Consider the following 13014-nt stretch of genomic DNA (forward strand, 5'->3'; position numbering starts at 1 on the left):
CCCCCTTCCCCCCGGATGTTAGACAGTTAATAAATCGACTGGGACAAAAGGTTGACAGAGATAAAAGGTTCACACACTAAAGGTCAACATGTAAGAAGGTCGACAGGTACAAATGGTCGACGGGGTCAAAAGGTCATCATGAACATGGTCGACACAAAAAAATGGTTGACACATGATTTTTTGTTGTTTTTTTAGGGTCAGGTTTAGGGTTAGGCACTTACTGGAGGGTTAGCGTTAGGCACTTAACGGAGGGTTAGGGTAAGGCACTTATCCCGGTGGTTAGGGTTAGGCACCAGGAGGGAGCGTTAGGCACTAGAAGGGAGGGTTAGGGGCAGGCAACCACCCAGATGGTTAGGGTTAGGCACCAGGAGGTAGAGTAAGGGTGAAGATTAGGGCTAAAAATAAAAAATAATAATGAGTCGACCATTTTTATGTCGACCCTTTGAGCCTGTCGACCATTGTACCTGTCGACCTTTTGTCCAAGTCGACCTATTGACTGTCTAACATCTCGTGTCTATCTAGACATTGTCTACCTTTTTACTGTCTATCTGTTAATCCATACCCGTATTTAACATGATTTGCAGATTTGAAATTAATTTACAAATAGAAATGTGCTATGTAATATACAAATAGCAAATGAACAAAAAAATGTGAATTTGATAACCCTAAACTTATAAATTGCATATTTTTAAGGTAAACTTATTACTATATTAATGTATTTTTTTATACTTATAAGTCTAAAAGTGGTACAAACTATTGATATATATATGCAAAATACTAATGACTATAGGGGGTAATTTAGACCCGCTCGTGAGCGGCAGTACGCTCGCAAGCGGGTCGATGTTCCCCCACTGCGCATGCGCACGACGGAGGGAGCTCCGTCGTGCGCATGCATGAGACCCGGCGAGCGACGGGCTCTCCATCGCTCCGGGTCTCGCACCAAAGGGGGCGTGCTGTCGATGTTGATTGACAGCACGCCCCCTTTGGTGGGCGTGCCAGGGGCCTGCCTGCCAGACGGAGACGTTCCCATGGGAACGCCTACCGTCTCAAGCCGGCCCCACTGACATCACTAGTGATGTCAGTATGAGTGATTTTGGCTCTGATAGAGCCAAACTCACTCCAGGGCTTGCGGCAGCGAGACCCTACCGCAGGGTCTCCGTCGCAAGCCCGATGGTCGCGATGGTCTTGATGGTAACCCACAGCTATGCGAGCGTCCATGAGGACGCTCCAAAAAAGGTAGGAGGGCCCTGATTCAGAGCGAGCGCTCTGGTCAGAGCGTTCAGCTCTGAATCAGGCCCATAATGTATGCATCAAGAAGACTGTAATTTAAGAAGGCGAGATCAAAGAAAGATTCTCACCAAAAGCGCTCATGATCTGAATGCAGACATTAAACAGGAAGTGAAATATAAGAGAGTTCTCTTTTTTCCCCATGATGAAAAAACACCAAAATGAAGCTAAAACCCAACACAATTTGATGTAATAATGAGTTCAAAAATTACTTCCCATAGAATTTGTAATAAGAAACTGGAGTGGAAATGGTGCTATTATAATATGAATGTGTACTGTTTAACAAAATGCTATCATATAAAGGAGCAAGAAATCAATTTAAAATGAGTACTGGTTCCTTTTGTAAACGCTATTGTTTCTAAAAAGATAAGTGTACCTCCCCCTCCCGGTTTATCAGGACAGAAAGATAGTGCACTCAATATCCCAATAGCATCCAGAACAGCAGTGTGACCTTCCCCTTTCAGTAACAAGGAGGAGTAACATGGTGCAGGGGGCTGGCACAGTGCAATTAGCATGCTGGCAAAGCTGTTGTCCATCCTAATCACAATGCTGAATCGCCCTACCCATTGAGCTTCTATTGGAAGCGATTGTTTTCTTACAATAAATATGTAACAAGTTCTCTTTAACAGGTGTAGGCTGGTGTCCCAATTGCATGCCAAGTTCATTGCCAATTGTAAAGCGCTAAGGAATATGCTGGCTAATATATATTTAGTAAATATTAATAAAATAAATTATATACATGAGAGGTTTCAATCACTACAGGAATTCTAGTGCACATGACTGCAGTTAAAATAGTTATAAAGATGGAACTATACGATCAAGGAGGCCACCAAATTTACAAGCAATGTGTGTTTGAAGATTGCGATCAATACAATTTAAACATTTAGTTTAATCTATAAATGAATATCAGTCTGTACAGATGTGTACTCACGTACACTAGCCTCAATACGCCATGCAGCGCTAGATGACTGGCATGAGTGAGCTGCATGGTACTGTGAGACTCTACTTGCGCAGAGCGTCTTTTTCGGCCAAACATGTGTCTTAGTGGCACCAGGAGTCTGCACTGATTAATTTCATATGCAACACTGGTATATCTGTGTGCGACTGAGTCTGTACATGAAGCACAATGTAACTTGGCATGGAAAAAAGCTGTGGACGCTGAATCGAAGCACTTTGTATACAGATTCAGACTCAGTCGCACACAGATATACAAGTGTTGTGTATCAAATTAATCAGTGCAGTCTCTTGATGCGTCTAAACTTGCATCACTTTGCCACTGGCGAATGTTCGGCCAAAAAAGATGCAGAACCTGGCGTGCCGAGAGGGCCTGTTTGGCATGACTGCAGCAGGCTCTGTCTTAGCACTGACCTATGTCATGATTGGAATATCCATATATCCAAATATTACAGCACTGACCAAAAGAACAGCTGTATAATAGGTGCAGCCTACTTTTCCTGAAGATTAGTTCTCATGTGCATATTGTTACTAGGGAGTCATTTAAAATTTAAACCACTTCGTTGTTTCAGTGAGACACTCTCTATTTCAGAAAACCCCTATACTACACTGAGGGTCTCATTCAGACCAGCTCGCAAGCGCCTATGCGCTCGCAAGTGGGTTGATGTTGATGCCCTGCACACGCACAGCGGCTGCACTGCACGTGCGCAAGCCCCGGAGCGAGAGAGAAATTCTCTTGCTCCGGGACTCACTACAAAAGGGGCGGCTGTCAATGGTGATCGACAGCTCACCCCGTTTTGTAGGCGGGGCGGGTGGCTACACAAACGGAGGCGTTCCCGACGGAATGCCTGCCGTTTGGGGGCGGCCCCACTGACATCACTTGTGATGTCAACTTGCGGTAAACGAGACCCTACCACAAGGGTCTCGTCGCAAGCCCCGATGGTCTTGACCATCGCGACCATCAACCTGGCCACTTGCTAAAACTGTGGGTGGTCACCCACAGCCTAGCGAGCGGCCAGGAGGCCGGCTCTGACCATAGAGGCGGACGCCCTCATTCAGAGCAAGTGGCTCTGAATGAGGTCCTGAGACCCAATGAGGCTGCAACAGGCTGTCATCGCTCACCTGCATAACACTCCGACCACCCAGCGGGTAAAACAGTGATGGGGTGACCACGGTATAAATGGCATTTTACTGACCCCTTCTTTTGAGGAACAGATACTTATAAACTATTAAAAAGATTAACTGTGGTCTTAGGTGGGGGTGGAGGGGGGGAACAAACTGAAAATGTTGAATCAATTTTAGATACACAGGTTAATAAATATTTTAAGGGAAAAGAATTATCATAAATAACAGAATATCTTACCTGCCCATTGCCATCCAATAATGGATTCTGGAATAGCAGGTAAACTCCAAAGAAAAATACCAGTCCCTCAAAAGCCCCCAGTATAGTCCAGTATAAGAAAGGCAACCACTGCAACATCGCATTGTCAGATATTCTCCTGTATATTACAAATGATGAAAACAAACAAAACACCATTACAATATCCATGACTATACAATCTTAGCAAAGGCGTTGCTCTATTTGAGTGCCAACAAAGACGCACAATGCCCTGCTGAGAAAGAAAATATATAGAGCTATACATAGATCAACTATCTTCAATTTTCCTTCAGAAACAACCAGTCTGTGACATTGTGAAGGTGCTCAAACTACCATACTAAGCAACATCTAGATTATAAATCATCACCTTACATGAAAGAGTTGCTAGTGACAATCACATGTACATTTAAAAGACGTAGAAATTTATTAGGAAAAGTTATTTAAGATACTGTAAAGTTTTAATGGTTTGGGAGATTTTTCCTATGCTCTGCTGGCTTCCTGTATTAAAGTCTATAAACAGACACTGTATCCAGCTTGTCTGTCTGAAGTTGACTACTTTTATGATGGACCAAGTGCGAAGCAAATATAAGTATAATATCAAATATATCATGTTATGGCATTGCATACATTGATGATCGTTACAGTTTGACCTTTAGAGATGGATGTACTGTACACAGTTAAACTTCTTATTCTTCTGAAGATAATACAATTATACTTAATCCAATGGATTACTATCTCCACTGATCAAAACATCATAAAAATCATGGTTTAGTAAACAAGTATTGGGGGTTAATTGCATATCTGATACATGTTATACGCACATATTGTTTGTAAATACTTAACAGCACAGTGCAGATATAAGTACATGCTCTTAGCCCAATTTTGGGAACTGCCCCTATTAAAAATTATCTGCATTTATGTATTTCAATAGCAGATGCAAATGTGTGTGGTGGAAAAAGTGATACCATCACATAGAAAGTACTGCCCTATGTCACTTTACAAACACCTCCCTCATCCACTTAGAGTTTCTCCTAAAATACTGCTCACTGGAGCTTTATATGTATTAACTAAGTGAATATACTGAGGAGATATGAGTGTGTGTGTAGCTATATTTGAATCTCTTTATTAGATAAGTAGAATTACACACTTATCTATGCGTGTGAGTCCCTCCCTTCCTGGAACACTATCTTATAACACTTAGGGTTCAACTCAATTAGATACAAGTTAGCAAAAGCAAACTCACATCACAAAATACACATACACTATATTAAACCCCTCCAAGTTAATGATTATTTATTGGGAGGGGTGTAACTAGAGGTTTTCCTTACATTTTCCCCTGCTCAGAGGGGGTGCGCATAAAAAAAAACTTTTCTGGGAAAATGCAATGCGAGTTTGGAATTGAATTGCCCATGTAATTAGCTGTGCAGGATCCAACTCACTGCTAATTGAATTGACCCCTTTCAATCTCACGTATTTAAATAGGCCTGTAAATTATTTGGCTTTTACATGTGGCTGCAATACAAGGTGCATTTCTGCACCTGAACCGCACTAAAGGGCTGATGCATTAATAGTCACATTGCTTATTGCTGCACATTGTGGTAATAATTATCGGTGGTATGTGTCATTATTTCCTGCCAGGGACATGGGTTTGGAGAGGAGCCTGTCACTGCATAGTGTAAGAAAATACAGTGATTGCTTATGCATTCACTTTACGTCCGGGTTTTCGGACCTGGCCAAGTGGAAGCATTCCTCTCTGAATACAATCACAGTATAGTAGCCTATATAGGCCATCAAAGATGGTGTTTGCTGTAGGGACCCAAGCTTTAAAAAGTTATGCTTTTTGATGCTTAAACATTTAGCCGCATCGCAGTCTCCATAGAAACCTATAGGGACAGCTATGCCAAACGAAAAAAGAGGAACCACAGCGGATATCTCCGACAGCAGTTTCCTGGGGACTTTCCTCAAAACTGCATAGATACATCAGCCCGAGTGAGGGATACTCTGAATCAGCAAAGCTTCTCCGATCAGATGGTCCAGAATGTTGCAGTCTTCTGATGCTGCCATCATGACCCACTAAACCATGTACTTTCCCCTATAAGTGGGTGCGTTCACAGATAAAGACAAATCACATCACACAACCGGCTCCCCGGGTCTGGTTTTTTTTTTCAGCTTTGTTAAAAACTTTTAAATAACTAATTTTAAGAGGAATGCAACTATATTTAAAAGGTACAGATCATTGTTGAAACTTACATATATAATTTAGGATTGGCAATTAGGGTTTCAATGCTGATGTGCTGCTCCAACAGACTGTAGGCCAAGATCGGTAGTGAGGTAAAGCAGATGTTGTACATTGTCAGGTAAGCAGCATCATAAAGTGGCTATAACACAAAGGGAAGATAAACAGATTATATAAAAAAAAGTGAAATAAACAGTTATACTAATAAACACCTCTGATATTATATAATAATCATAGGACGCCAAGCACTTAAATGTGCAGAACTACATTTTTATACAATGTTATAAAAGTCTAAATATGTGCTTGCTATAGTAACTGCAAATTTGTGTACTTCACACCATATTGTAAAACACGCCCTACTTAGATGTTGGATAACATATATGAAGGTTGTGCGCACAAGAGAATGTTTTCTCCATACTTGCCGACATCCTGGCAGTCCCCTCTGGGAAAGGGCAGCCAGGACGGACAAGCAGGGGGGTGTGGCGCGGTAGAAGGGGGGCGCAGCCGGCAATGGGGCGGAGCAGGAGGCGTGGCCATGGAGTCGCCTCATCTTGGCCCCACCCCTGCTACACAATTCTGAGATGTTCAGCATTGTGAAGCAGGGTCATGATGACGTAATTCAGCACAAATCACATCATCAGACCCAGCTGCGGGGGTTTGTCTGGGATCTGCAGCCGGCCGGGAGGTGTACCTACTTTTCCGGAGGGCCAGGAGGCTCCCAGCCAAATCGGGAGAGTAGGTTTTCTCTCCTTAATTTATCTATCAATGTATGGTGGTCTGTGTTTTGTCAACCTGGACAAACAAGATCTTTTTAGATCAATTAGTTTTGTACAATATAGAAATCACACATACAAAACGTGCTACTCATCATTCTGTATGGTGCAAAACACAAAATTAAAAACTATGAAATTAGGAGAAAATAACACTTAATGAAAGTTCAATGTTTTTCATTTGCATGCATTTCAAATGTTATGTTTTTCTGGGGACCAGGGAAACTTAAATAAAATTTTAAAAAACTCCAAAAAACAACAAGACGTAAATATATCAATAACACCACAAGACTGACATAACAGGCCAGTAGAAGATAACAAAAAGATTCCCCTTTTCTGTTTTTTTTTATATCATAACAGAAATTAAAGTTTACGCTGTGCTAAACAAATCCACAGCTGGGCAAATTACACAGGGTTTAGGTGATGTAGTGCGGAAACAGTTGGCTTTACAGCAGGGGCGGGGAACCTTTTTCCTGCTGAGGGCCATTTTGATATATATAACCTTATTTGTGGGTCGTGTGCAGGCCACGCCCCCTTGTTGTGATGTCATACAGGGGTGATTACAGCAGTGCCTTGAGCATCCCGAGGATGCTCCGGGAGCTGTAAAGGCAACCGTGTGACCGTCTGGAGTGTCCTACGGACGATCCAGGTGGCACTGCTGCATAGATTATGGCTGCAGGGTGCCATTCTAGGCCCCCTGCTAGCCAGATGAGGCTAGCAGAAAAAAGCTTCAAAGGGCCAGACCAAATGATTCCGGGGACCTTATATGGCCCCCGGGCCTGAGGTTCCCCATCCCAGCTTTACAGCAATGATCAAGTACACCACACTCGGCTACAACCCTCAGACTCATTGAGTTTCACTTACTCAGTTACAGTTACTTTGAATCTGAGTAACACAAAGTACCAAATACTTTGTAGGGAGCAGTAATGAATATGTACATACCTGTTGTGAAAACCCGCAAAAGAACTGATACAAAAATTGTGGCAAAATGAAGCACAGGTTCTGAAAAAGAACAAGAAAGTGAGGAATTGGGAATCTTCAACAGAAATATCTGTATAAAACAACAAGGCTCTAACCCAGAGTTTCTCAAATCCCACCATTACAGTCCAGGGGGTATATTTACTAAAGTGAGAGTTTTTAGAAGTGGAGATGTTGCCCATAGCAACCAATCAGATTCTACTTAACATTTAACTAGCACCTTCTAGAAGATAATAGCTAGAATCTGATGGGCAACACCTCCACTTCTAAAAACTCTCACTTTAATAAATAAACCCACAGGTTTTAAGGATATCTATGCTTGAGCACAGGTGACAATTAGTATCTCAGTCAATTTGATGTAACCATCTGGACTCATCCTTAAATCCTGGACTGTAATGGCAGAGTTTGGGAAACTCTGCTCTAACCAATAGAACTTTGATGGACTTAACATTAAGATCTAGAAGGACGTCAGGGGCTAGGAGTACCTGAGGAGCTAGGAGGACGTGAGGTGCTAGGAGGAGGACGTGAGGTGCTAGGAGGAGGACGTGAGGGGCTAGGAGGAGGACGTGAGGGGCTAGGAGGAGGACGTGAGGGGCTAGGAGGAGGACCTGAGGGGCTAGGAAGAGGACCTGAGGGGCTAGGAAGAGGACCTGAGGGGCTAGGAGGAGAACCAGAGGGGCTAGGAGGAGAACCTGAGGGGCTAGGAGGAGGACCTGAGGGGCTAGGAGGAGGACCTGAGGGGCTAGGAGGAGGACCTGAGGGGCTAGGAGGAGGTGAGGGCAGTATCTTAAGATGTGCTCTGAGACATATGAAGCAGGGGTACTGAGGGATTTGAATCAGATTCTAGAGAGTATAGGGAGACAGTTTAGGGATTTTGAGAATGGTACAATGGATGGGGAGGAACAAGATGAGATTAATCTTGCGGTGTGATTTGGAATGGATTGCAGTGAGGGAAATGCCAGATATAACATTTCAGTAGCTGAGGTGGGAGATGATGTGAAAATGGATACCAGATCTGGATGCATCTTGCATAAGAAAAAGTGTTTTCTAACAGTGGACGTTATAACAATTGTAGCATAAGGAAAAAGATTTTAGCTGTAAAGTTTTTCATGTTCAATTTTAAAAAATAAAACAAATTTCCTATTGGACAGCTATAATAAACACATTTTACTTTGCACCACTTTTTATATTTATAAATGTTCTCCATTAGCTCTTCACTTAACAAGGCTGCAAATTGTTTCATGCTCTGTTATCACTTATGCCAGTGCATCTCAACTCCAGTCCTCAAGTACCACCAACAGGTCATGAAGAGAAAGCCTCAAACCAAGACCTATTTGAAAACTTGAGGGTTGAGGTTGATGAACTACTGACTTATGTGATGCCATTAATTACATTTTTTAAAGCATACCCGAACAATTTATAATTTTATATAATAATATTCAAATACTTTACAGAAAAGCTTTAATTACCTTCGCTAACAGTGCCTCCTGCAAATAGCAGCGACACAGCCTATTTGTGGGTTCACTATAGTTACTTTTTTTCCTATATATGGGTATTAAAAATATCCCCCCCCTTTCATATGCACCCCTCCTCCTTCCCATATGCAGGGAGAGGTAGGTCACTTCCTTATCATACATTTATGAGGATGGATAGACAGGATCACTCATGGCTATAACAATAATCATAGTCATACTGGTGAAGACCTTACCTTATAAAAGAAATACTGTACAAGGTGCGCTATTCTCACATAATACAAATGTCCATGAACTAAAAGGAGTTTTTTTAAGTGCTTAAATTTTGGCACGGCGTAGTCACTGTTTCTCGACGCTTGGCGACCTTCTTTTCCTTTAATACCTAGAAGTAAACGTTATAAAAGATTTATTTTTTTTTTCAATAGCAAAGCATGCACAGGAAGATAGCCAAAGGAAAGCAAGAGAAACGTCAGATTTCAAAACATAGAACAGATTAGAACAGCTAAATATTTGTGAAGTAGCATTGTGACACAAACACAGAAGTGTACCTGCTGCCCGCACATAGCAGAGATGGACATTCTGGTGGCCAAACCAATATTTGTAAAAATGCAGCTGGCCAGTTATGGATTCACTAACTTCACTGTCTCCCAATGAATTGAAGCACCGCATTCCACAACAAAATAACTACCTCCACTTTGCATATGAAGGCATTTATTTAAGAACCTGCTTTAGTGATTCTATAACTAGTATCGATCTTTATAGATTAGACCTCGATAGACAAAATAACTGCCCAATGAAGAATAAAGACCAGAAAGATCCGGTTTCTTTTTAGGAAATGAATATGGTCGTATAAAACACTCCTATACTAAATCTAGCTTATTAGTTTAGTTGCAGGTAAAAATATCAAATGATCATAAATATTAAAGAGTAACGTCATTTAAAAATGCCTTACTACTACTATGCAGTGTAGCACATATTGGGGCTTATGCTAATACCACGACTGATGTCATTAATACTGAGACGCCAGCTTGCAGTGTTGCAGTTCCGTCTCGGTTCATCTATAGACGCACCATCAGATACACCATTGAAACTTGCATCAGACCTATGGCAGGTGCAGTTTCTTCATCTGATCATGGCCTCATATGGAAGCGGCTGTGCGTCTCTGGACGCAGCAGCTAACAGCGACACGTCCGCATCTGCTTAGCCACCCTCTGTTACTGCTTAGGAACACCCACTTTCAGAGACTGTGTTTCTGTGCAGCATCGACACTGCATAAGACTCGGAATCAGGCCCATTATGAACATAAGTCCTGATAATTCAGATAGGACTTCTGCCCTAGACTGGCCATTGATGCCATTTGGCAACATCTGTAACCATGTAAAAACTGTGGAATGTGATGGTGGCAATAGTTGCCTGTCTGCCAAAAAGACAGTCACGTACGAGACTTTATACAGCTTATTTCAGTTAAAAGTCCTATTTCAAGTATCCGTACATGCAAAATGCTTTTACACAATTTTGTATTTCGTATCAGCGGAGTTACTATTTGCATGTCCTGCGGTGTGACACATTATAGGGGGGAGATGTACTTAGCCTTGGAGCGTGAGAGTGGAGAGTGATAAATTACACCAATCAGCTCCTGTCACTTTACAGGCTGTGTTTGAAAAATGTTAGGAGCCGATTGGTCACTTTCCAAGGCTTAGTACATCTCCCCCATAGCGAGATACAGTCTATGGCCCTCATTCAGAGCCGCTCATTAGCGGCAGTACGCTCGTTCCGAGCGATGTTTGCACATCTGCGCATGCGTACGGTTTTTAGTACGCATGCGCGAACCAGTCAGTGCGGCCAAAAATCGTTTGTACGCTATATAGCGAGTGCCTGCTATTTTGAGTGACAGAATGAGGCGTATGTGGGTGGTAACAGGGGAAGGTGCTTGAAAATGGGGAGTGGAGATCCGAACGCAGGCGTGCTTAAAGGTCAAAACGGGCGTATTATGGGTGTGCATAATTAATACAGCAGCGTCATTGACCACGTCACTGGGTTATTTTATAGCCACAACTGCTCGCAAATTTGTGGTAGCAAACACCAACCACAAGAATAGCGAGCAGTTCATACGCTGGTCGATGTACTCGATTAATCTAATAAATAGCGGACATGACGTATGGTGCGAGCGGCCAGGGGGCGTTTTTAACAAATAAACGAGCGTATGTTTTGCTCGCTCGTTCAGACTTAGAGGTGTGAACAGACTGCAATTTGCGAACGGATCATTTGAATAGCCACCCCTTGTTTTTGAACGAACGACCGCAAATAGCGAACGGCTCTGAATGAGGGCCTATGTTCTCCAATGCACAAGATGAAATACATTTTGTCCATTTTCAAGCACAAGTTTTCTATGATGAATGTTAGGAAAAGCAAAACTGAAAACAAAAATGCTTATTGATCCCTTACCTATTCCAACATGTGCTTCCAATATCATACTAACATCATTTGCGCCATCTCCCACAGATAATGTGATTGGGTTCCCTTTGGTATTCTTTACCATTTTAACAATCTGTTTAAAAAAAAGTTGATAAAAAAAACAACAATGTTTTAATACCACAAAGGCAAAGGATGTCACAGACCAACAAACTAAGGATTTACTTTGAACAATACTTTGTGTACTTTTTCTTTTTACATTTTTCTTGCGGAAATAAAGTTTGAAAAAAACAAAACAAAACCCCTCCCCATCCCACTCTCTAACCGTAACCTCCCAGTGGTGCCTAACCCTAACCCTCCCCCCTAGGGGTGCCTAACAATAACCCTCCCCCTCTAGGGGTGCCTAACCCTAACCCTCCCCCCTAGGGGTGCCTATCCCTAACCCTCCCCCCTAGGGGTGCCTATCCCTAACCCTCCCCCCTAGGGGTGCCTAACCCTAACCTCCCCACAAAAACCTAACCCTAGCCCCGCTACACTCCCTAAACCTAAAGGCTAACGCTAATGGCGCCCCGGACTTACCTCGTTCGACTTGGCGTCCTTCGGCATCGGGATTAAGATAGGCATCGAAATACCTATGCCTATCTTAAATCCCTTGTCGGGATTCCCCTGTCTATATTGATATTTCATAACTACCCCTTTCATGCACCTGAACAGTATTGCCAAATTGATTTGAGCAGCTTCCACTTTGTTATGTTTGGAACTCAAGATTGCAAACGTTTTGCCAATCTATTAACATACCTAAATGTATTTGTCGTGTACTAAAATTAGCATAATGCCACCTACATCTAGTTTTTAAAGCTGAATGACAGAGAAAAGCTATTTTAGTGCAACAAGTTATTATATACACATAGCATAATAACATTTCCTGATTGTGATATAAAACGTACCTGTGCTTTCTGCAGTGGAGCCATACGGCAACACAAGACTGCTGTACATTTCTGACAAATCTGAAGAAATATATTTTTGTAATGACTGGAACTACAGTTGGAATTTAATATAAGAGATAGTGTGAAACCATCAATTATCAACCCGTAATCTTGGTGTTCAGACCAGCTCCTGAAATGCAATGATTCGCAGGTTTATTCATACAGCACAGACAGATAGTGTATATACTCACACATAGTAGTACATACAGTAAACTGCGATAATTAATAAACAATAAAGCAAACTTACAAACAAAATGAATTCACAATAAACTAAATCAGTCACTGAAAAAGGTCTCTCTGTTATTATTTCCTAGTATACACAAGTAATTCATTCTCATGGACATCAGCTCAGCACTCCACTAGAGGTCATTTAAGAATCCTCTATTGGATTAATGTTTAATATGTATTTAGTACATGGGCTTGCAGAGCTAGACACTGGTGTTTGCAGAGGGGCCCATGGGAGGAGGTGGTGTGGAATGAGCGCGTTTTGCTTTTCCAGTAAGTAAAATCCTCAAGCACACAAAACTGACCTATGTAAAAA

The 13014-nt window shown here is 42.1% G+C and overlaps 1 protein-coding gene across 3 annotated transcripts in view; it reads right to left on the reverse strand.

Annotated features, from left to right (window-relative positions):
* ATP11C (ATPase phospholipid transporting 11C (ATP11C blood group)) overlaps positions 1-13014 on the reverse strand; it is a 191629-nt gene that overhangs the window by 28433 nt on the left and 150182 nt on the right. For all 3 annotated transcript variants that reach the window (XM_088465804.1, XM_088465807.1, XM_088465806.1), the window contains exons 20-25: positions 12435-12603; positions 11521-11623; positions 9312-9457; positions 7568-7627; positions 5870-5997; positions 3605-3740 (exon numbers count right to left, since the gene is read on the reverse strand). In XM_088465804.1, the coding sequence (XP_088321930.1) occupies positions 3605-3740; positions 5870-5997; positions 7568-7627; positions 9312-9457; positions 11521-11623; positions 12435-12603 (742 nt within the window). The remainder of the gene's footprint in view (positions 1-3604; positions 3741-5869; positions 5998-7567; positions 7628-9311; positions 9458-11520; positions 11624-12434; positions 12604-13014) is intronic.

This window comes from Taudactylus pleione, unplaced genomic scaffold, assembly GCF_031769625.1.
Source record: "Taudactylus pleione unplaced genomic scaffold, aTauple2 ptg000064l, whole genome shotgun sequence".
NCBI classification, from domain to species: Eukaryota; Metazoa; Chordata; class Amphibia; order Anura; family Myobatrachidae; genus Taudactylus; species Taudactylus pleione.